Raw genomic sequence first — 24,310 nt, forward strand, 5'->3', positions numbered from 1 at the left:
AATCTGAGTTGATTTGTTCTTGGGAATTAAACTTACTAAAACATATTGTGTAGTGCCATATCATCAACAAATATGCATAAACTAATGATAAAAACACAGCACACATGAATTACTGACATTAAAAAATCAATTCTCCCAGGCCAAATAAAAACTTGGGAATAGCTTGTCTAAGCAAAAGTCAAAGAATTAAATTGAAAGTTATTCAGTGCTAATAAAATCTACAAAAGACTTTTGTATGTGCAATTCACTTCATCTGTCACAAATATGGTGTCACTGTGACGTATGTAATCAGTACAACCTCAAGATTCTGACTTCAACCAGACTTAGTATGTGGAGTTTGTATTTTCGTCCTCTATTTGCATTGGTTTTGAAGTTAACTTGTCTATCAGTGAATGTGTAAGGAGTCTACATTATTAGCTGTATTCTTTGTTTAATCCTTTTTACATTATTTGCAATGAAACAGACAGCCGGAGGGAGTTCGTCTGTGCCATGCTGTGAGTGCGAGGCTGCACAATTAGCATCTTCCCTTGTTAAGGCCTCTTTATACTCCCGCGGCCGACACCCCCTGCATTGCATCACGTGACCAGCGAATTGCCCCACGCAGCACCCCTGCGTAGCTTGCCGCGCACCCGACAAAAATAGTTGCTGAGCGTCGAACGCCGCAGAGATCATCTCTTGTGATTGATCCGTTTTAGTCACATGCTGTGATGGCGTACCAGCGTGCCCATTGGTTCTACGTACCATCTACGTCCCCGCCTTCTCAATCGATTTTGCAGCATAATTAAACATATCATCTGGTCATCTAGGTCCATTTGTTCTGTCGCGGTCGCCATTGTTGTTGCTTTTGTTCCTTGTTACTGAAAGGAAAGTAAAAACGGCTACCGGAAATGGCCCAAAAAATGCAGAGTAAACTCCACCCTGTGGTGTCCTATCCAATACCAGCCGTAGCGACACCCTCGACTTGGAGGAGAACTGCAGCACACTTTCAAAACAGCGCGTGTGGGTTCCGCTCGAGTATAAAGGCAAACTATGCGTGGGACAGCCGCAGTGACGTCAGCACGGTCGCCGTCCGCGCGAGTATAAAGAAGCCTTAAAGGCAAGTGTCATGCTTTCGTTTAAGGCACGACCCTGCTGCTTAAATCGCCGTGATGCTCCTTCCTTTCTACTGCATTCTTTCCAAATCACTTCCACAACCAGCATGAAAACACTGGGCACTACAAACTTCTACACACACACAGACAAACTTGCACAGGAATAGTTGTCTGAGTGGTTCAGCATGTGAACAAGAGTAACAGATAAAGGCTGTGTTTGCCTTTGTAGGGGGTAAAGTGTGTGTTTACATGCATGTGTCTGGTTGTTTTTACCTGTTGACTGTGCATTAAAGTGTGTGAGTAAGTGAGAAGTGTTGTATGTGCTAAATGTGTGTCTTTGTGCTAGGTGTTGTTTGGACATTGGTGTGTTGTTGGTGGGACAAAACAACCAATTCACAAAAGCTGAGCTGAGTAATGAAAATACGAACAATAAATCTTCCATGGTCTTTAATTTTGCTTATTTAAATCTAAGTGATAATCCATCATCTTAATTGAATAGGCAGAGAGACAGAGACAATTATCACCATATGTACATGTACATATTGTTCAGATTATAGCAACTGTAGTACGTGATAGTTGAAAATTTGACTTTAGAATGCTAAACGGAGCATGGAGACTTTAGTGGCGTGCCACATTACATAAGAGGAAATTCTGACCGTCTCTTTATGGCGTCCTTTTCTTGTCTTCATTATTTATCAAGTCAACACTTTGAGCAACTTGTTTGTATGTAACATTGATTGTCTTTGGGGTGACTCCTGCTGTGCTTGGAAAGAAGGCTGCAGACAAAGTCATTTGGCCCTACCACAGTGATGACATGCATGAGCACATGAATGTAGTGTGTGAGTACATATTTGGTACTAGAACATGTCGCTGTCAGCCATCTTCCATCTTCGTTGGCTCGGTAACAGTGCAGATGTTTATTTCCCTGGGTGGCACCATGGCATCATCGTCTGTTATTGATGTGCAGTGATCAAAATAATTCTTCTCATATAAGGCAAGAATGAGTCGTGTTACAAATGTTTTTTGGTTTTTTTTTCCAATTTAATTCATTCATTCATTTTCCGTAACGGTTATCCTCACGAGGATCGGGGCCGTACTGGAGCCTATCCCAGCTGTCTTCGGGCAAGAGGCGGGATACACCCTGAACTGGTCGCCAGCCAATCGCAGGGCACATATAAACAAACAACCATTCGCACTCACATACACGCCTACGGGCAATTTAGAGTCTTCAATTAACCTACCATGCATGCTTTTAGTATGTGGGAGGAAAACGGAGTACCTGGGGAAAACCCACGCAGGCATGGGGAGAACATGCAAACTCCACACAGGCGAGGCCCGATTTGAACCAAAGTCCTCAGAACTGTGAAGCGGATGTGCTAACCAGTCGGTCACCGTGCCGCTTTTATTTAATTATGTTGCTTTTAAACAGGCTAATGGTTGTAAATGTAGTGGTTCTGTGACTGTAAATTGTGTTATCCAGTGAGCCTTTAACTGTACTGTACTATACTGTATTTGTGTGTGTGCGTGCGTGTGTGTATGTAAAAGACCACTTAAAATGCCAGCCAGTTAGATTTTGGTTGCTGGAGTGTTTATTTGCCATGGCTCGGGCTTATGCTTAGATCAGACTACAGGATTTTAGTCCTGATACTGGCCCGCTTAGCTATCGCAACCGATTTCCTAGATCGAGTCCAACATATTTTGTCGGAAACGACAAAGTTTCTTGTTGTGTGACATAATCCACGACCAACGATACAGCCCTACAAAGCCAAAATGAAAAGTCTAGCATGTTTGATTTTATTTTTTTCCCTCTTTTTCCATGTAGTATGACATATCAACGACAACGTGAAGCATGATGGCGCCTACCAGTGTGGTCGCCTCGGTAACGCGCTCTCTAGTATTGTCTTTGTTTTTGTGTTTTTCGTCCGTCTTTGGAGACCTTACACGACTCACTTACACAAGGGGAGACCTGCTAACCATCAAGGAGTCTACTCCAGACTTTCTGTCACCAACTTTCGAATATCCGCTCAGTTTTTTCCCAGAGTTACTCACCGGAGCGGCGTCCGCGGTTTTCGGCGCATGGAGACGGAAGCGGCGCCACAGAGGGAAGCGAGCCGGCATTCAGGTGAAACTCCGCAAGAGAGGACACAGATTGGCGTTCCCGTCGATCCACCTCGCGAATGTACGCTCCCTACCCAACAAAATGGACGAGCTTCATCTTCTGTTAAAGACCCGTAAAGACTTCGGACGTTCCGCGGCCATGTGCTTCACGGAGACCTGGCTTTGCGACGCTGTACCCGATGCCGGCATTATGCTTCCCGGTTTCCACATTCATCGAGCGGACCGCGACATGGAATCATCGGGGAAAACAAAGGGCGGTGGGATATGCCTCTATATCAACGAAAAATGGTGTACGGACGTCACGGTGATCAGCACACACTGCAGCCCGCATTTGGAGTCGCTATTCTTAAATTGTAAACCATTCTACTCGCCACGTGAGTTCGCATCATTCATTTTCGCTGGCGTCTATATTCCGCCTCAAGCTAACACGAACGCCGCATTGCTAACGCTCGCCGATCAAGTCAACGAAATTGAAAAAAAACACCCCGACTCACCCCTCATTATTCTTGGGGACTTTAACAAAGCTAAACTCAACCACGAACTCCCTAAATACAAGCAGCACATCGACTGTCCTACCAGGGAAAATAATACTTTAGACCACTGCTACACCACGGTAAAAAACGCATACCGTGCTATACCTCGTGCAGCCTTGGGCTCGTCTGATCACTGCTTAATTCACTTAATACCGACGTACAGGCAAGAACTTAAATGTGCGAAGCCTACAGTGAAAACAGTCAAAAAGTGGACAAATGAAGCCAAGATGGAACTTCAAAGCTGCTTAGACTGCACAGACTGGAGTGTCTTTGAAAATTCAGCTGGCAGCCTGGATGAATATACGGACACTGTTACATCCTATATCAGTTTCTGTGAAGAGGTCTGTGTTCCAACAAAATCATTTCGCACATTCAACAACAATAAGCCGTGGTTCACTGCTAAACCTAAGCAGCTTCGCCAAGCTAAGGAGGACGCATATCAGAGCGGGGACAGGGCCCTGTATAATCGAGCTAGAAACCAGCTGACCAAAGAAATTAACATTGCAAAGAGGATCTATACAGCAAAGTTGGAAAAACAGTTTAGCGCAAACGACTCTAAATCAGTCTGGCATGCATTCCAGTCGCTGACTAATTACAAGCGACGATCCCCCCAAGCTGAGAACAATAGCACACTAGCCAACGACTTGAATACCTTCTACTGCAGATTTGAAAAGGACAGTTTCACACCACACACCAATCCGGCCGCACCCGCGACCACAATCACACCTCTGACCTCTGCGTTAACCATCCATGAACAGGATGTGAGACGCATCTTCAAACAACAAAAGATTAACAAAGCGGCAGGCCCGGACCACGTGTCTCCATCCTGCCTCAAAGTCTGCGCGGACCAGCTTGCGCCAGTCTTCACTCAGATCTTCAACAGATCACTGGAAATGTGCGAAGTTCCATCCTGCTTCAAACGCTCCACCATCATCCCAGTCCCCAAGAAACCTGCAATCTCGGGTCTGAATGACTACAGGCCCGTCGCTTTGACATCTGTGGTCATGAAGTCCTTTGAACGTCTTGTGCTGAACCACCTCAAGAGTGTCACAGGTCCCCTGCTGGACCCCCTGCAGTTTGCCTACCAAGCGAACAGATCTGCGGATGATGCAGTCAACATGGGACTGCACTTCATCCTAGAACACCTCGACAGTGCAGGGACCTACGCGAGGATCCTGTTCGTGGACTTCAGCTCAGCGTTCAACACCATCATCCCTGAACTCCTTTCATCCAAGCTTCTCCAGCTCAGCGTCTCACCTGCCATCTGCCAGTGGATTTACAGCTTTCTGACGGGCAGGACACAGCAGGTCAGGCTGGGGGAGGCCACCTCATCCACGCAGCATCAGCACTGGGGCGCCCCAAGGTTGTGTCCTCTCTCCGCTGCTCTTCTCTCTCTACACGAACGACTGCACCTCAGCGAACCCGACTGTCAAACTCCTGAAGTTTGCAGATGACACCACTGTCATCGGCCTCATCAAGGACGGTGACGAGTCTGCATATCGACAGGAAGCGGAGCGGCTGGAGCTGTGGTGCGGCCGACACAACCTAGAGCTGAACACGCTCAAGACTGTAGAGATGATCGTGGACTTCAGGAGGCATCCTTCGCCACAGCTGCCCCTCACGCTGTCCAGCTGCCTTGTGTCAACCGTCGAGACCTTCAAGTTCCTGGGAATTACAATCTCCCAGGACCTGAAGTGGACGACCAACATCAACTCCGTCCTCAAAAAGGCCCAGCAGAGGATGTACTTCCTGCGGCTTCTGAGAAAGCATGGCCTGCCACCGGAGCTGCTGAGACAGTTCTACACAGCGGTCATCGAATCAGTCCTGTGTTCTTCCATCACAGTCTGGTTTGGTGCTGCTACAAAAAAGGACAAACTCCGACTGCAACGGACAATCAAAACTGCTGAAAGGATTGTCGGTACCCCCCTACCCACCCTTGAGGACTTGCACGCTGCCAGAACTAAGACAAGGGCGTGCAAAATCCTCTCGGACCCTCCCCACCCTGGTCACCAGCTCTTCCAGCTCCTTCCCTCAGGTAGGCGCTACCGATCAATGCAAACTAGAACTAGTAGACATTCCAACAGCTTCTTCCCTCTTGCAATCAACTTCTTGAACAGCTAACTTACAATTCCATTACAACAAGCTGGCAATTTTTTGACTTGAGTTCGTTGTCACATTTCTGTATTATGTATTACTCGTGCACTCACTGTAGTTGTCTCGCCGTGCTGCACTATTTGCATATAGTGGCCACTCATGCCAGAGTAGTATCTGCTCCATTTGCACACTGATTGAGGAGTATCTGTAACATTTGCACAACCATTGTCCCAGATTATCGCACTACTCGTCACTTTAAACCGCATACACTCCTTGAAGTCTCAGTGCCCTTTGCACAATGGTCATTGCACCGGACTATTGCGATATTAGCCATTCGAACTGAGGACTCTGCATCTTTTTGCACAATTGTTGTTTGTTGTTGTTTTTTGTTAATGTCTTTATGTCTCCAAAGTGTTCTGTAAATTGACTGTCTGTTGTACTAGAGCGGCTCCAACTACCGGAGACAAATTCCTTGTGTGTTTTGGACATACTTGGCAAATAAAGATGATTCTGATTCTGATTCTGATTCTGAACTCTCCGACAGCGCACCTTGACGTCGAACAATAGGATTGTGTATTGTGAGCGGCACTTTGCCCTCTGTGCTTGCCATTGTCAACATACTTGCAAGCCATTGTCCACATTTATTGACACGCAAGAACCAATGTTTAACGAAGCTTTAGACCATGAATCGACAGAACGGCGGCATGTTTACGTACAACCGTTAGTGCTAGCACTAGCTTGCTAGGCTACATAACGTTTTGTTGCCTGCTTGCCTGCATGTATTAAAAGTACATGAACATACTTAAAGCAATCCTTTAATGAACGTCCTCTCCGAGCATTGGTGATGACCGCCACACATTTTTCCTTTTGTTCTTTTTTTCCTCCGACACAATACATTGGTGCGGCGCATTGTTGTTGTCGTCGCCATGGTAACGAGTGTATCCAGTCGCATTGACTGGTGACTCGTTCTCTGGTTCCGCCTCTCCGACAGTGTTTGATTTGACAAGATAAAGCCCAGTGATAAAGAAAAAAAGACGGGATACGGTGGTATCGGAATACATGTCGTGTAGTGTTGCCACGGTCTGCCCGAGATATGATAAGATTTTATGGCAGTAATCTGACATAGTAACGTACAACGTACAAAGGGTGGGTTACTTTGTCCTCTTTGCCATCACTGGTACCCTTCTGAAATGACATCACACAAAGCACAAGCCAATGAAAAGGCAAAACACACTTTTGCAGTTAATCCTTCTGACATTTTATTTTTATTTTTATAATTTTTTTTTTTATAACATGCTGTTTTTGTGGCATATTGTTTCAGGGTTATTATTTATTTATTTTTGTACGACGTGTATATACGTCTAGCTTATATTGGTTTTGGATGAAAATGTAATTAATTTTTTGGGGAAAAAAATTTAAATACATCAGAAGGGGAATGCCTGCATTTACCTCCAGTGATTCCCAACCAGTGTGGCGGGGCACATTAGTGTGTCATGAGCGCTCTTCAGGTGTGCCAAATATCAAATTTGACTTACTTGCTCAAACATTATTTATTTCCAAGAAATAATGTAACTTTATTCTTCCATTTATGCCAGTGAGGCAAAGTGACAGGCAGAACAAATAAATGCTCTTCTATTAGATGGCAGGAAGTACATACAGTAATTAATGTATCCACCTTTTGTGACATTTTTGTTTGTTGGTGTGCCGTGAGATTTTTCAATTGTAAAATATGTGCCTTGGCTCCATTAAGGTTGGAAATCTCTGTGTTAGACGTACGTCTTTGTTGCGATAATAGGCACCACTTCTCTTTTTTTGTGTGTAAATTGTAGGAAAAGTGATGAAAAACCTTGATCAATCTCTGTAATTTAGAAGGCTGCTACATGAATGAAATACGAGATCTCGATTACAGCGGTTTTACTATCAAACTCAAACACATACAAAGCATGACGGGAAGTGGAATTTTATAGAAAATATAATTAAAAGGGAAACTACAGGGGAAATGATGCAGCAGGGCTTGACTACGGAAAGAAAATAATAATAATGAAAATAGGGATATGTAAAGAAAAATAGGACTGTGTTGCTGGACTAAAATTGAGCGTGAATCGGTTACAGCGTGTGGAGCTAGTACAAAGTTGGAACTTGTGTGAAGCTGGTATTTTATCCCAAAATTAATTGGCACTAATTTTTTACTCCCGACCGTAGCTCAGTTGGCCCTGTGTATGGTCTGTCTCCGAACATCTCAGGAGGAAAGGATGCAGGTTTAGCTGAAGAAGATGCACAAAAAGTAAAAACAAAAGAGATTCAAAAAGAAAGTCTTTGTCCCATTGGGGTGCACTTGTAACTTTTCCTGCCGCTTTAACTTGTTGCGCGCCCCGCTCTTGCGCTCAACTGCGGGCATAACTGGTACGGCTGCAGGCAGATGCTTCCTGGAGTCTCTGCCAACAGATCAGGCTAAGAAAAATGATCGAAGCCGGATGACTGGCTGCTTCAATCGGGCAGCGCCGCCGTCGCACGTGGTGGCAACAAAGGACAAAGAAAGAAGAGGGTAGGGGGGAGGGGTTGACCGAAGCCGCCCCATGGCTGAAGGGATGTTAGCCAGGAAGGGCAGCGAGTCAAGAAGACGAGAGCGAGAAGGCGGAAGTCGAAGGGTTAAATACCCAGGGGGTGTGTCTAAGGGACGGGGGAACTGGAGAAGACCACACCCATCAGCTTGATTTAGTCTACAATTTGGCTCATAAAAATGGGTTTAAAATTCATATATCAATCTAAAATACTCCCAGCTTTGTACTCTCCCACGCTTAGGAAAGAAACATAATAACAAACGTTTGTTATAACTCTTGCGCAGGCGCTAAACTAGTGTTGTTGGCACAATCAGTTTTTACAGGTTGATATGAGACATGATGGCACATTTAGAAGGCAACCTGTAAACACAATCACCATTTTCTATTTTTCAACAGTCATCAATCACTTCCTCATACAAACCAGGTTTCCTTTGTCTTGGCAAAAAAATCTGGGTGGTTGAGGTTCACGAGGCAGGAATGCAACAGTTTATCAGTTCTTGGGGTTGCCATGACAACCGGGCCATCGGGCGTCATCACAACAGACACGCTACTACTTCTACTGCTACTATTACCACTAATCCCTTAGAAGCATTTTACTTACGAAATTCCACTGTACAATACTGGTTCTAAAATTCATTATCCCACACAATATATAGCACTAGTGACTTAATTAAAAAAAAACTATTTAAAAAAAAAAAGTCTCCTTTCATTGTTTACTGCACATGATTGCAAAGAACTGGAATTTTATATGTTCATGTTTTAATATTCCTTTTCCATTTTCGAAAACATTTCTAAAGTATAATTGAGAAAAGAAATTGGTGTGATGTGTGAACAGTAGTGACCACATAAGATTGTTAGTTATATACATTTCTAATATTTGTGCTATTTTAAAATTCAGAATTCATGGTTCCTCCAGTAGATTGCAGCTCAAGTACAAAGAACAACAAACATGCTCAGAGTGCTGTCTAACCCATTTGGGCCAGTGTCACGGGTTGATCCATACATGTAATTAGACTTGGGAAACTTCTCTCTCCCCACAGGGAAGTTTTTCAGGGAAACAGGCACGCTCGCAAACAGGAAGTTGATGTCTAAATAAATCCCTTCCCCCGCCCTTGCTTTCTTGGCTTTTTTAAACAGTTACACAGACGGGAACCTTCAGGAAGAAAACTTTAAATACGCAGAACAACTGCCCGGCTTGGCCGCGCTCAGTACCACAGTGGTCTGGGCCCGGCAACCTTGGGCATCTAACATGGACTGCTGTTTTTACTCTAGTGAGGTCAGGCCTGTCCTGGGAGTCCATTCTCAAACCATTGTGATAAGTTATTGTGCATGGTTCAGTTGTGGTTTACTCATTCTGTGCTTGGGTGTTTTAGTTGGTCTACTTTATGTCTGCAGGGTCAGGCAAGTTTACTAAACTGATTTGGCTGAATAAACAGGCTGCCTCAGCTCTTCATTTTTGTTACACATTGCCCAAATTTTTTAAAATGTTTTTTATATTCATTCTTCCATTCAGCATATTTAACAGGTCACAGGGTTGTGGGTATATGTAATATACAGTCAGGTCCATAAATATTTGGACATCGACAGAATTCTCTATTTGGCTCTAAACTGTTCTCCCTTCGGTTTTGTCTTCAGCAAATGAAATGCATGCTCAATCAGATTCAGGTTAGGTGATTGACTTGGCCATTGCTTAACATTTCACTTCTTTGCTTTAAAAAAACTCTTTGGTTGCTTTCACACTATGTTTCTGTTCATTGTCCATCTGCACTGTGCATCCGCATCCAATGGGTTCTGAAGCATTTGGATGAATATGAGCAGATATTGCCCAAAACATTTCAAAATTAATCCTGATGTTCTTTTCAGTTGTCATATCTTCAATAAATAGTAATACAACGGAACCAGTTCCATGTGTAGCCATACAATACTTGCCCACACCATGAGACTACCACCACCATGCTTCACTGATGTGGTGGTCAGTTCCATAGATATTGTGACATCGGCACAATTCTTATCTTTTTGGCTTTTTGACATCACCACAATGGATTTGAAAAGAAATGAACAATATGTGCTTTAACTGCAGACTTGCTGCTTTAATTTGAAGGTATTTACATCCAAACCAGTGAATGGTGTAAGAATTACAGCAGTGTATACATGTGCCTCTCACTTTTTAAGGGACCAAAAGAAATGAGACAGTTGATTGGTTGCTCAGCTGTTTCATGGCCAGGTGGGCATGTATGGCTGCCAATGGAACTGGTTTCCTTAAATTTATTGATGTGACTGCTGATATAAGCAGCAGGATGGATTCTAAAGTCTTTTGGGCAATATTATCAGCCAAATGCTTCATGCTTTTTCTGTTCAATAATTTAGTTCTTAGTTTGACCACACTGTCCTACTTTTTTATACCAGCGTTCTCGCATTGTTTGGCTCTATTTTAAATCAAGGCTTTGTTGGTAAAGGCTCAGTCACTCTTGTAATAGTTTTTTTCCCCTGTGGTTACCAGTCTGTTTTAGTTTAGATGCTGTGTCAAACCCATATCCCAGAAGGGGTCGTTTTGGATTGTTTTTTGTTTGTTTGTTTGTTTTGTTTTTTGCACCAAAACCTTGTCACTCCTCCTTGTGCCCTCTGTGCCACCCCAGACTAAGCCGAGGGTTGGCTGCCTTAGTGGTAGCGGTGACACCACAGCCTTAATGACAGGGCACTATAGCTCCACGTCCGCCTCGCCCTGCCGCCTCACCTGCTACACACTCACCAGTTTACATACTGCCACAGAAATGGCACTAGTGTGTGTATATGTGTGTGTGTGTGTATAGTTACAATAATGTTGCTAACACTATTACATACTGGATGGTTTTACTTAGACTGGCGATTATGCGGATGTCTCAGCATCCTTATTTGAACACACTTGTCACGCTACTGCCATGCTGCTCTCATGCTGGACATGCTCGCTGCTCACTGACCGAAAAGTAAGTGGTGTCTCTAAAAGAAGTGTGGTGCTGGTGTTAGAGCTTTAAGTTTTAATGCCAACTGGAGAAAAGGCTAAAGTGTAGCTTCCATTCTTCAGTGAAATAACGTTTTACCCCTTTTCCTCATTTGCTTATACTTTTTCATTTCCACTTAAAAGTTGATAGACTGCTAAAAAGCTATGTCAGCATTTTATTGATCATTGTTGGGTTACATAATTGACAGTTGTGGAATTAAATTGGTGTGGAACAATGGTTTTGGTATTAATTTGTTTTGTTGGAAAATGACTCACAAACATGAAGTACAACATTTAAAGGGGAGGTTTTATAAGAATTTAAAGACCTTTTTGTTTTAAGTGTGCATCTGGAGAAAATCTGGTCGTCTTGCTCACAGCTTCTGATTATATAGCCACCAGGAGGACTTACTTTGCAATGGTTGTGGCAAACTTCACTTTTTCTAGTAGTCAAACAAATCATAGTCATTTTTTGTCAGTCATTGCTGTTGATAATGCACAGTGGACTGTAACTTAATATTCCAATGCTGTATTACATAGTAAAATCCCAGAGCCACTTGGTGAGTTTAAGACCATCATTATTAGACCATCATTGTCTCGACCTAACAGTATATGGGATACTGCCACGAGGCAGAAAACGCTTAAAGACCCCCCAAGATCATGTACTGTGTTGTAGCTGTACAGGTAACTTTAAGGTTGTATCTTGCTGCTATTAAAAACAAATAGTCCTGTGACTGGCAGTGCACCCCCAGTCTACAAGCATGCACTGATCTACCTGCTGCCTGCATTACAAAATGTCATATTTCATCACATATTCTCTCTCTGTTACAGGTGGCTTGTATTGGCTTGTATTTCCGTCAGCAGCTCCTGCAGTCCCGTCATCGTGGTGCCTTTGAACTGGCTTATGTGGGCTTTGTTCGCCTCACTGACATGCTATGCAGGTAAGTCTTAACATACAGTGTTGAGGGCTAAAAGGTAATACTGCTCCATGGGTGTGGATAGCCCTGCGCATTACAAGAGTAACTTTTGTTCTGCCATATAAATGGTCAGTAGGCACATTCTTGTGGTGTCAATCTTCCTCTTCTTGTGGTGTCATCTTCCTCGTTGCAGTGTGGATTTGCACGACCACGGACGATCCTCCCCCATTTGCCATACATTACAAACAAATTTCCTCACGGGATTATTAAAACAATATTTACTGTATCTATAAGTAGATTTATATACAGAATCCCAGGTATGAAATAATATACAACGTGTCTAAATTAATGTCTATTGCATTACTTTACACGATCAGGATCTTTGGGACCGATCAGCAAGTTTAAAAAACCGATCACCGATCCGATCACAATATGGAGCAGTGTGTATTTACATGACTTGTTCATTTATTGTATATACTTGTTTACTGTATACTGAGTACGTATCTTCAAAATTATTCTCTACCATTTTAGACTTAAAAACATCTTTAAGACCTCAATGACCACTAGGGGGCATTCGAGGATTGGCCACTGACATAAGTTTAGGTCAAATCAACATTACAACATGGCAGAGATAATGGCTGCAAGCTAACTGTAATAAAATTACTTTACTACAATTAAGTTACTTTAACAAATACTGTCAATTACATGCTTACTCTCACTTTCTCACTGTCCCGGCGATATGCACGGGGTGCTGTCCAGCGTTTGCATCGGTTTGGGTTTTCCTTGAGTTTTTTTTTTTTCCCTCGCGCTGTGTTGCTTGAACACGGTATGCTCCTTCTTGTGTACATTCAGATGACGTTCCCCACGACGTACTTCAGTTGTGCACAGACTGCAATAATAATTTGTTGTTTGTCTGAGACACCGGAAAATAGTCCCACACCGACGTATTTTCTCAAGATTGAAAAAAACTTTATTGGCCGTCAGATAGTTACAGTACTACGCCACATGACACGTGACAAGGCTAAAAATAAACTAGCTTTTGGATTCACATGCGACGGCAACGCGGAGTAAATGTCTTTTGCGGAGCCAATCGAGAACGTCATTGATCGGATCGGCGAATTTTGACATGACAGCCGATCAGCATAAAATGCTAATTATCGGCTGATACCGCTCAAACCAATCGGATCGGTGTAAAGTCTATTGTATAGGCTGTGCACCCACCTTCCTATTCCTTTATTTGTACAGAAAATAAGTAACGAATAGGATGAGTCTACAACCAGACATAAGTTCATCCAGTGAGGTCAGTGGGTCATGGAAAAAAAATTAACACCAAGCAACAAATTATTATATGCACCCCTGCTAATAAGCAAACTATGCTTATTGCCAAATCTTATACAGTAAGTCTCAGATGCAGTTATTTTGCCATATCTCTTTGTGAGAGAGGTCATATTGCTGATATTTTGTCACCAGATACATTTAAAATGCAATAAAGTGAGTACTAAACTGAAAACTAGACATTACACCGATCTGAGCGGCTTCATTAGATTGGCCGATAATTTGCATTTCATGGAAATGTTGTGATTTTCTTTGTCTAAATTCACCAATTGATCAATGACGTCATTGATCGGATCTGTAAATTAAGACATCGCTGATACAATCTCGTTTACTCCAGGCACTTTCCTCGCTGTTGTCTTGTATGTTTGAATCCGAAAGCTAGTTTATGTTTAGAACTGTCGTGTGTTTTGTGACTACGTTGCGCCGGCAGCTTGGGCATTCTCACGGATGTGGTTAGCTCGCTAGCATGTCTAAACACAGTGCAGAGCCGCTCCTATGACTCACTAATCATCACCTCCATGGCGGCTCATCGCCAGATTATAATGTCTCATAACGCATACAAGACAGCAGCACGGTGCAGAACCGCTCATATAGTTCACTAATTATCGCTTCTATGGCGGCTCCGCTGCCAGATTATCCATCCATCCATTGTCTTCCGCTTATCCGAGGTCGGGTCGCGGGGGCAGCAGCCTCAGCAGGGAAGCCCAGACTTCCCTCTCCCAAGCCACTTCCTCTAGCTCTTCCGAGGGGATCCCAAGGTGTTCCCAGGCAAGCCGAGAGACGTAGTCTCTCCAGCGTGTCCTTGGTCGTCCCTGGGGTCTCCTCCCGGTGGGACGTGCCTGGAACACCTCACCGGGGAGGCGTCCAGGAGGCATCCTAAACAGATGCCCGACCCACCTCATCTGGCTCCTCTCAATCCGGAGGAGCAGTGGCTCTACTCTGAACCCCTCCCAGATGACCGAGCTTCTCACCCAATCTCTAAGGGAGAGTTCGGCCACCCTGCGGAGGAAACTCCTTTCAGCCGCTTGTATCCGGGATCTTGTTCTTTCGGTCACGACCCACAGCTCGTGACCATAGGTGAGGGTAGGAACGTAGATCGACCGGTAAATCGAGAGCTTCGCCTTTCGGCTTAGCTCCTTCTTTACCACAACGGAACGATACAAAGTCCGCATCACTGCAGACGCTGCACCGATCCGGCTGTCGATCTCCCGTTCCATTCTTCCCTCACAACTGTGGTCTAACGAGAACTTTATTCATCATTGAAGTTGGGTTAGGAGTACACAAAGGCCATCAAAACACCATGACACTTTACGGCACTGTGTTTTTACTGTCATGTCGCCTGTCAGAATACTGCATTACGGCCATGAGACCGGCAATAAGTATGCATCTTCAAGTACAATAAAAACTAAGCTAATAGTTAAATAGCAAAAGTGAAACAGAAATGCGGAATTGTTTGTAGGCAGATGACGTTGTGGTGTCTTATAACAAGGGTTGGGCATCATTTGAATTTGAGCGATTCCGGTTCCTTAGTTCGATTCCGGTTCCAAACGATTCTCGATTCCGATTCTTTTAGGGGGCTGGGTCAGAAAATTTTGCATGGTTTAAATAAAGGGTGTCCAAATTATGAACATCCATTTTCTTAGCAGCCTTCAGCATAGACTAAAATGTACATCTGACTCGTGGTTCTTTATAACCAGTATCACTATCAAACTTATGAACTAAAAGGCAATGTGTGTGGAACTAACCCAATTGACTTAATATTCAATAATGTTTCAGCTAAAAGTTAAATATAGCATTGTTAAATGTAACAATGCTATATAGCTGCCCCTGTATTCTCTTTCACGTCAAAGGTTTATATATGCAAGTTTTAACTTGACAACTTGTTTTAAGTTTGTCGCCTTTTATGTTGAAGGTTACTCAGCATTTTGGCACGAAAAGTAACTTCACACGGCACCAGTGATTTTTGTATTTATTCATTTTTTTTAAATGGATGGAACCAAATGCTATATAAAATGCCGATTCTTTTCCCTACCCACTGGTGAGGCACAAGGTTAGTGTTTGTGATACTGTGAGACAATGTTTATGTGAATTTTTGGTTCGGTTCTCGATTCTCTATGCCCAACCCTATTTATAACATGCTAATAAAACCGGCACGTTGAAGTGTAATGCTGAGTGATATTTTTAATCATTTGTTTTTGTTTCTCTGCCACGGCTACAACATATATCTTCACATAAAAACGGTCAATGGCACTACGAAGTTTGGGGAATGCTGCCTTTTTTGAGTTCTTTAATTTTGCATTGTTGCAATATCAGTGCAATGTAAATATTTTTTATAATTTAGTAATTGATTTATTCTTTGTAACATTAATATGAATTTGTGGAATTGAAATGCCTTGACTTAATTAAGGTTAGCACACAGATTGCTTATCAGTTTCTTTGAACTTTAAAATCCTGATCGTGTGAAGCCTACTGAAAACCAACATAAAAATAACCAATTTTAATGAAACTAAAGTTACTTTTTCCCACTTGTCGTGTCTGGTTCAACATCAACAATAAGATAACTGTTACTCCAAATAATCTTGTCCAAAGGGGGAAAAAAAAGCCCTTGAAATACATGGAATATTCCAAGTTGAATGCGGGCTTTAAATTTTCATGCGTGCGCACGCGTGCACACATCCTATGGGTTTGTGTGTATGCATGTGTGTGTTTCAGGAAGGGAAGTGTGTGTGGATAGTATCCAGACTGTGTGCTGGGTTATGGGGTGCTGATTGCAGGGTACTAAACCACAGCCTTTTTGATGTGATGTCTTGGCATCTGCCATTGGTGTGCTCGACGATGTTCGCACTCTCAGACGGTGTTTCTTTTGTGCTTTTTCCTCTTCCTTCTCACCCCCCATCATTTCTTAGTCTTTGTCTCATTAACATGACTTTCACTCTCCTTTGCTCCCATTACAAATTACAAAGTTTTTTAAATAAAATCTTTAAAAAAATTAAAAAAAACAAGGACTTGAGACACTGCATCGCCGGTGTGGACAAAGGAATGCACTATACTATAAAGTGGCAATATTAACTCGTATTTTATATATTGTAGCTGTCGGGTGGAATTCTCCACCTCCAAAATGACACATTTTTTAGGAAATAACCGAAAAAAAAGACTGTTTGCTTGAGTTTTCAAACGTGGCTTTGTTCAAGTTGGTATACCTTATATTGCTGTCATATATCATGGCACTACAACATGAATAACAGCTAGCACCCCAAAATTATTTTCAATCGACTATCGCTAATTCAGTATGCTGAAAAATCCCTAATTTATTACGGTGCCATCATTAAAACGATACAAACACCCCAGGCTCAGATCGGCCGCAGCGTTTGGGACATAAGGCGACATAACGCTTTTGGCCGGGAGATACCCTCGTCAGCCTGATCCCAAAGTCCGCATCTTTCACACATTGTCACCAACAGAAATGCTTTTGTGATCTGTAGGAACTCTATTGGAACATCTTAAAGGCATATGTGGTGTAATCAATGCAAAATTGAGCTGACGAAAGCCGTGTATATATGCGGAAATGAATTTGCAAAGCACTTCCTTATGTGTAGATGATCGTGTCTGATGTGGAAACACGTGGAAAAAATCATAAATATCGAGCCGATCGTTCTGATATTTTTAGAAGTGTACTTGGGCATAAAAAGGGAGGCAATTGTGATGCAATCTATACTAAATTAAGATGATATGCAGAAAGGAATCTTCAAGATTTACTGTACTTCATGTGGGATGATGTGGCTATATTCTTTCCTCAAGGAGGCATTTCAACAGTAATTTTTTCTTTTTAAACTACAAGGCTTCTAGCATGTTTCACAATCACTATTTTCACTCATTATTGTATTAAAAAAACATCCAGACTTTCATTATAGGCAACAGTTACACCGTAGAAGGCATAGAAGTCCAATGAGAAATGGCCTCACCTTCTACCGTCCGTCTACTGGCTGTGACAGGCTCATGTATCCAAATTGTGGGCGGGCTAAAGTCTGTCTGAACATCTAATATTTCATCAGAAAACGAGCCTAAAATTAATATTGAGTCAATTTTGGGGGGATTCATGGTGGAAAAAGTTTTAAAATGAATTATGTCAGTATTATGATTATTATTAGGGATCTCCCGATCACATTTTTTTGCAGCCTAGTCCAAGTCTTTGATTTTAAGTATCTGCCGATACCGAGCCCCGATCCGATACCTTGGCATTGCATTAATAAAAAAATAAGTGTGTATACAAATTTCAAAGTTCTATCTTTTTTTGCTCTAAATTTGATGATACACATATACTGTATTGAACTACAACAACAAAATTTGAATTGGCCCAACTCAGGCAACTTAATTTTTGTCTTTTTTTTTTTTTTTGTACTTCAACTCCTTATTTGAGTAACAGGATGGAAAGTAACAGTTAATAATATTGTTTAGCACATCTGCCTCACAGTTCTGAGGACCCGGGTTCAAATCCAGCCTCCACTGTGTGGAGTTTGCATGTTATCCCCGTGCCTGTGTAGGTTTTCTCCGTGTACTCTGATTTCCTTCCACATCCGAAAAACATGCTTGGTAGGTTAATTAAAGACTCTAAATTGTATGAATGGTTGTTTGATTATATGTGTCCTGCGATTGGCTGGTGACCGGTTCAGGATGTACTCCGCCTCTCGCCCAGAGTGAGTTAGGATAGGCTCCAGAACGCCCATAGTGAGGATAAGCGGTATGGATGTATGTATGTATGGTGTGGTTATACATTATACACGCAAATGGCCCATAAAGGTTTTATAGGCGGTCCGTGTCATGTTTCCAATGTTCCATACTAGCATGGTGCAACGGGCCAATAGAATCAAGGCAGACTGTCTTGTGTGTGTCACGCACACATGTACACACACATGGCGTCTGCCTTTCGAATAATAACCCCCCCCAAAAAAAGGTTACATTGTGTGGTATAAAATGAAGCTGTTACTGTTCCATTTGGCCAGATCATTGTGCCTTTGGATTATTTTGTTCATTATGATTATTTTGTCACTTTGTGACATTTAAAATGTCAGAAAATTTATAAAACCGATCTTTTTCACCTGAACTCTATCAGCTGAAAACCACGTGATCGACCCCTATTTTTGATCACATAATCGGATCGGGACATCCCTATCCCAAAACCCTCCCATTTGAAGAGGGGTCTATAGATTTTTTATATCAACTATATATTTAATTTGTCCTGATTCTTTATTCTGGTATTTTTTGACTTGTGAGTCTTCAGACATTTTATCCAAACACCTGTGCAAAGTATTTGGAAAAAGAGTGTTAAACTATGTGTATATATATACTTATATTCATATTTGTGTGTGTGTGTGTGTGTGTGTGTGTCTGCGTGTGCGTGCGTGCGTGTGAAAGGAGTGGTAGTAAAGTTCTTCAACAGCTTCCAGCATGCTGGCTATCCGAGGTTTTGGAAGAGGTCAAATCAAGTGACCAGTCGTCCAAACTGTGTGCCACTCGGCGCAGCGCTGGAATACCCTTCTATATTCAGGTGATGATGCTTGACTTTATTTTATTTTATTTTTTTTAAATCGTTATTTTATAATTTATTGAAGATTATCAGAATTGCTAGAAATTGATAATTGTTGACTGAACTTTAAAGTGGAAGTAGCATTAAGAACAAAAATTAACAATATCATTTTTGGTGGTCATCATTGCCTGTGATTATTTTAGTTTGTTTTTTTTTGTCGTAAAGATGCACCGACAATCCTCAAATAATGTTTATATGTATCCAACTACTGTGTTTTGAGACACTAAACTGAACCACAATAAAGTAACTGTTTAAAAGGCGTTTTGCTACACATCATCTATATTTATGGCTTCCATGCCAGATGCATACTTACAGTATGCATACTTACAGTACATGTAGATAATCATATCTCTAAGAGGTCCTACACGAAGATTGTTCCCATTTCTTTAACGCTATGTCATTTTTAAAACTGTCATTTTAGCAACAAAGAATATGATTTATATAAAATGTGGCTGTTTTAATGCCACTTTCTTGTCTGATAAATCTTGACTGCCAACTTGGCCATCAAAACAAAAAGCAGCGATGTACAAAATATGGCTATATGATCCATCCATCCATCCTTTTTTGAGCCGCTTATCCTTACAAGGGTCGCAGGAGCGCTGGAGCCTATCCCAGCTATCTCCGGGCAGGAGGCGGGGTACACCCTGAACTGGTTGCCAGCCAATCGCAATGTATTCTTAAATTGTTTTCTGTACAGCTCCAGTTTTAATGTAGATACGATCATAGAAATCCTGAATCGATACATCTCTGGCTAGTAGTAGTGGTAACTATAACAAAAGTCCAGGATATATATTTAAAAAAAAAAGAAAAAGAAAAAAAAAGATATTTGAAGATGTCAGCTAAATAATAGACCATCGCAGTGGAAATAGTCTGAGAAGAAGATGAATTCCACACCTTGGCAGAGGTTTGGTCTGCATTCCTTACTCTTGGAATGACAGATCCGGGAAGGCTGCCTCCTGCACTCTGGTCTGACCAATCCAACACACACTTCACAGGAACCAGACTGTGTTTTCCTTCCACCTCCTCTCAATCCCATAGGCCTGAGGCTTTGTAAGGACCAAACCTGGTGTCCTTCTCCTCTCCTCTTACCTTCATCTCTCCATATCTTGCTGTCCCAATTCTTAACAATAACTCAGGTCAGATGTATCAACTCCCTCCTCGAGATAACGAACACACCAGCCTTGCTCCTACATTAACCCCCCTGGAAACATACAAATTATCTCGGCCAGTAAAGCTCTTGGTATGTCATCATCCATCTTGGCATTGATATACTGTCTGCACAGTATACAATATGTTGGTATGAAGAAGAGTCTGGAATATTACCTTTTGTTCATTTCCAACAACAATTATTGTTTCCTAAATCAGGGACCTAAAAGTACTATCAGTGTTGGGAAGAATAATTTGGAATTGTACAACCCCAATTCCAATGAAGTTGGGATGTTGTGGTAAACATAAATAAAAAAAGAATACAATGATTTGCAAATCATGTTCAACCTATATTTAATTGAATACACTACAAACTGATAAACTTTATTGTTTTTAGAAAATAATCATAAACTGAGAATTTGATGGCTGCAACACATTCCCAAAAAGCTGGGACAGGTGACAAAAAAGACTGAGAAAGTTGAGGAATGCTCATCAAACACATCCCACAGGTGAACAGGCTAATTGGAAACAGGTGGGGGCCATGATTGGGTATAAAAGGAGCTTCCCTGAATTGCTCAGTCATTCACAAGCAAAGATGGGGTGAGGTTCACCTCTTTGTGAACAAGTGCGTGAGAAAATAGGCGAACATTTTAAGGACAATGTTCCTCAACGCACAATTGGAAGAAATTTAGGGATTTCATCATCCGCTCGGGAACACGTCAGAAAAACAATGGCAGTAAATACAGTTTGGCGCTACATCCGTAACTGCAACTTAAAACTCTACGATGGAAAGCAAAAGCCATTTATCAACAACACCCAGAAAAGCCGCCGGCTTTTCACGGCCCGAGCTCATCTAAGATGAACTGATGCAAAGTGGAAAAGTGTTCTGTGGTCCGACGAGTCCACATTTCAAATTGTTTTTGGAAATTGTGGACGTCGTGTCCTCAGAGCCAAAGAGGAAAAGAACATCCGGACTGTTATGGACTCAAAGTTCAAAAGCCAGCATCTGTGATGGTATGGGGCTGTGTTAGTGCCAATGGCATGGGTAACTTACACATCTGTGAAGGCAGCATTAATTCTGAAAGGTAAATACAGGTTTTGGAGAAACATATGCTGCCATCCAAGCAACGTCTTTTTCATGGACGCCCCTGCTTATTTCAGCAAGACAATGCCAAACCACATTCTGCACGTTACAACAGCGTGGCTTCGTAGTAAAAGAGTGCGGATACTCGACTGGCCTTCCTGCAGTCCAGACCTGTCTCCCATTGAAAATGTGTGGCGCATTATGAAGCGTAAAATACGACAACGGAGACCCCGGACTGTTGAACAGCTGAAGCTGTACATCAAGCAAGAATGGGAAAGAATTCCATCGACAAAGCTTCAACAATTAGTGTCCTCAGTTCCCAAATGTCTATTGAATGTTGTTAAAAGAAAGGTGATGTAACACAGTGGTAAACATGACCCTGTCCTAGCTTTTTTGGAACGTGTTGCAGCCATAAAATTCTAAGTCAATGATTATTTTCTAAAAACAATAAAGTTTCTGTTTGAACATTAAATACCTTTGTAGTGTGTTCAATTAAATATAGGTTGAACATGATTTGCAAATCATTGTATTCTGTTTTTATTTGTTTAAGACAACGTCCCAACTTCATTGGAATTGGGGTTGTATTATTAAATATAATTTTGGTTATCATCAAGAAAACCATGGAAAATGGCTGGAGCTAATCAGCTCTATATTAAACTCTTATGAGCTATTTTCATTGTCATCATTAAATTTGTCCAAAAAATTTGCCTTTATTTGCCCCTGGCATTAAGAATGAAAAAAAAATTGAAGAAACAAGGGGTTTAATATTTTTTTCCATGACTATATTATTTCTATATTTCTACATACTTTACTCATACTTAATACTGTGTATTTCAAGCTTTCAAGCTCCCATTGTAAGCAATACATTGTGCACCCAGTCAATGCAGTGCTGGTTTTCATTACGTATGGAGCCATGACACTAAAAAAGTGGACCTCTTTGCTCCACTTGGATAATAAGTGGTTTTCCTTTTGCATTCGGGTGGATTTTTAATCTTCTCGAACTCCCCGATTTCCAGAGTGGTCTCCGACAACGGGTGTAGCCTGTATTCATGTTGAGCGCTCCAAGCTGGGCTTTCATGTGGAACTTCTGTGTAATTTCTCATGTATAATGCACATTTTTTTCCCCCCCAAAGTTGTCAAAAAGTCAATAGTGTGCATTATACAAACAGTGGGGCAAAAAAGTATTTAGTCAGCCACCAATTGTGCAAGTTCTCCCACTTAAAAAGATGAGAGAGGCCTTTAATTTGCATCATAGGTATACCTCACCTATGAGAGACAAAATGAGAAAAAAAATCCAGAAAATCACATTGTCTGATTTTTAAATAATTTAGTAGCAAATTAATGTGGAAAATTAGTATTTGTTCACCTACAAACAAGATTTCTGGGTCTCACAGACCTGTAACTTCTTCTTTAAGAGGCTCCTCTGTCCTCCACTCGTTGCCTGTATTACTGGCACCTGTTTGAACTCATTATCAGTATAAAAAACACTTGTCCACAATGTCAAACAGTCGCACTCCAAACTCCACTATGGCCAAGACCAAAGAGCTGACAAAGGACACCAGAAAAAAATTTGTAGACCTGCACCAGGCTGGGAAGACTGAATCTGCAATAGGTAAGCAGCTTGGTGGGAAGAAATCAACAGTGGGACCAATTATTAGAAAATGGAAGACATACAAGACCACTGATAAATCTCCCTCGATCTGGGGCTCCACGCAAGAGCTCACCCCGTGGGGTTAAAATGATCACAGGGACGGTGAGCAAAAATCCCAGAACCACATGGGGGGGGACCTAGTGAATGACCTGCAGAGAGCTGGGACCAAAGTAACAAAGGCTACCATCAGTAACACACTACGCCGCCAGGGACTCAAATCCTGGGGGGGGTTGTGCTGATACGGGTGGCAGAGTTCTGGACAAGCTGTAGTTTTTATAGTGACTTGTCGAGGAGCCCAAACAGACGAGATTTACAGTAATCGAGGCGGGAAGTGACGAGGCTCTGAACAAGGACAGTAGCGGGGGGTGAGGGATGGACAGAGGCCATTGATGTTTTGTAAGTGAAAGTATGCAGACCGGTGGTGTTGTTTAAGTGTGCTTGGAAGGAGAAAGTGCTGTCGAGAATGACACCCAGAATCTTAACCTGGGGGAGGGGGAAACAAAGGAATTCTCAAGTGTAATGGAAAGACTGTCAATTTTGGCTAGATATGGACTTGGTATCTATAAGTAAGATTTCGATTTTATCACTGTTGTGTTCTAGAAAGTTGGATGAGGAACCAGTGTTTGACTTCAGAGAAGCAGTCAGTAAGGGAGGAAAGAGGAAGAGTGGCGGTGGGTTTGGTGGTGAGGTAGAGCTGGTTGTCATCATAACAGAAAAAAAAAAAAAATAGCTGGCCTGCAGCACGAGGACATCATGAAATTCTGAGTTTCTCCCCTTGTAGACGTTTGTTGTGCACGTCCTTTTAGATGAGCATCTGGCTGAATGTGAGCAAAGAATAGCCCTTACCACTTCAGCATTCCTCTCTGTCAGCAGTAACAATCAAACACCAATGAGCTCGTTATCTTAGCAGTTATTAGTGATGTAAGTGTAGGCTTGTCTTGACTCCTTAAAGTCTTGCTTTTTTCTTGGTCTCTGTGAGTTCTGGTCTCAGACAGTGTGGTCTTGAGCACAACACTAGCAGTTATACTTGCCCATGCTACAACACTGCCACACCAGCAAAGGTAAAAAAAAAAATAAAAAAAAAATAAAAAAGTATTGAGTAAAGTTTCATATACATGTTTATTAGTTTTCTTTTTAATTAATAAGCAAAAATAAAAACTTGGCAAAGGCCGAACAAGAGGCATATGATGACATGTATGCCAGGTTGGACAATAAAGAAGGA

General features: G+C 42.0%; 1 protein-coding gene across 8 annotated transcripts in view; it reads left to right on the forward strand.

Moving 5' to 3' along the window:
- thada (THADA armadillo repeat containing) overlaps window positions 1-24,310 on the forward strand; it is a 154,641-nt gene that overhangs the window by 25,429 nt on the left and 104,902 nt on the right. For all 8 annotated transcript variants that reach the window (XR_009790926.1, XR_009790928.1, XR_009790927.1 and 5 more), the window contains exons 22-23: window positions 12,203-12,312; window positions 19,036-19,168. Coding sequence is in view for 5 of the 8 variants with exons in the window: in XM_061790837.1 (XP_061646821.1) it covers window positions 12,203-12,312; window positions 19,036-19,168 (243 nt within the window). In the remaining 3 variants the exon portion in view is untranslated. The remainder of the gene's footprint in view (window positions 1-12,202; window positions 12,313-19,035; window positions 19,169-24,310) is intronic.

This window comes from Phyllopteryx taeniolatus, chromosome 11 (genome assembly GCF_024500385.1).
Source record: "Phyllopteryx taeniolatus isolate TA_2022b chromosome 11, UOR_Ptae_1.2, whole genome shotgun sequence".
Lineage (NCBI taxonomy): Eukaryota > Metazoa > Chordata > Actinopteri > Syngnathiformes > Syngnathidae > Phyllopteryx > Phyllopteryx taeniolatus.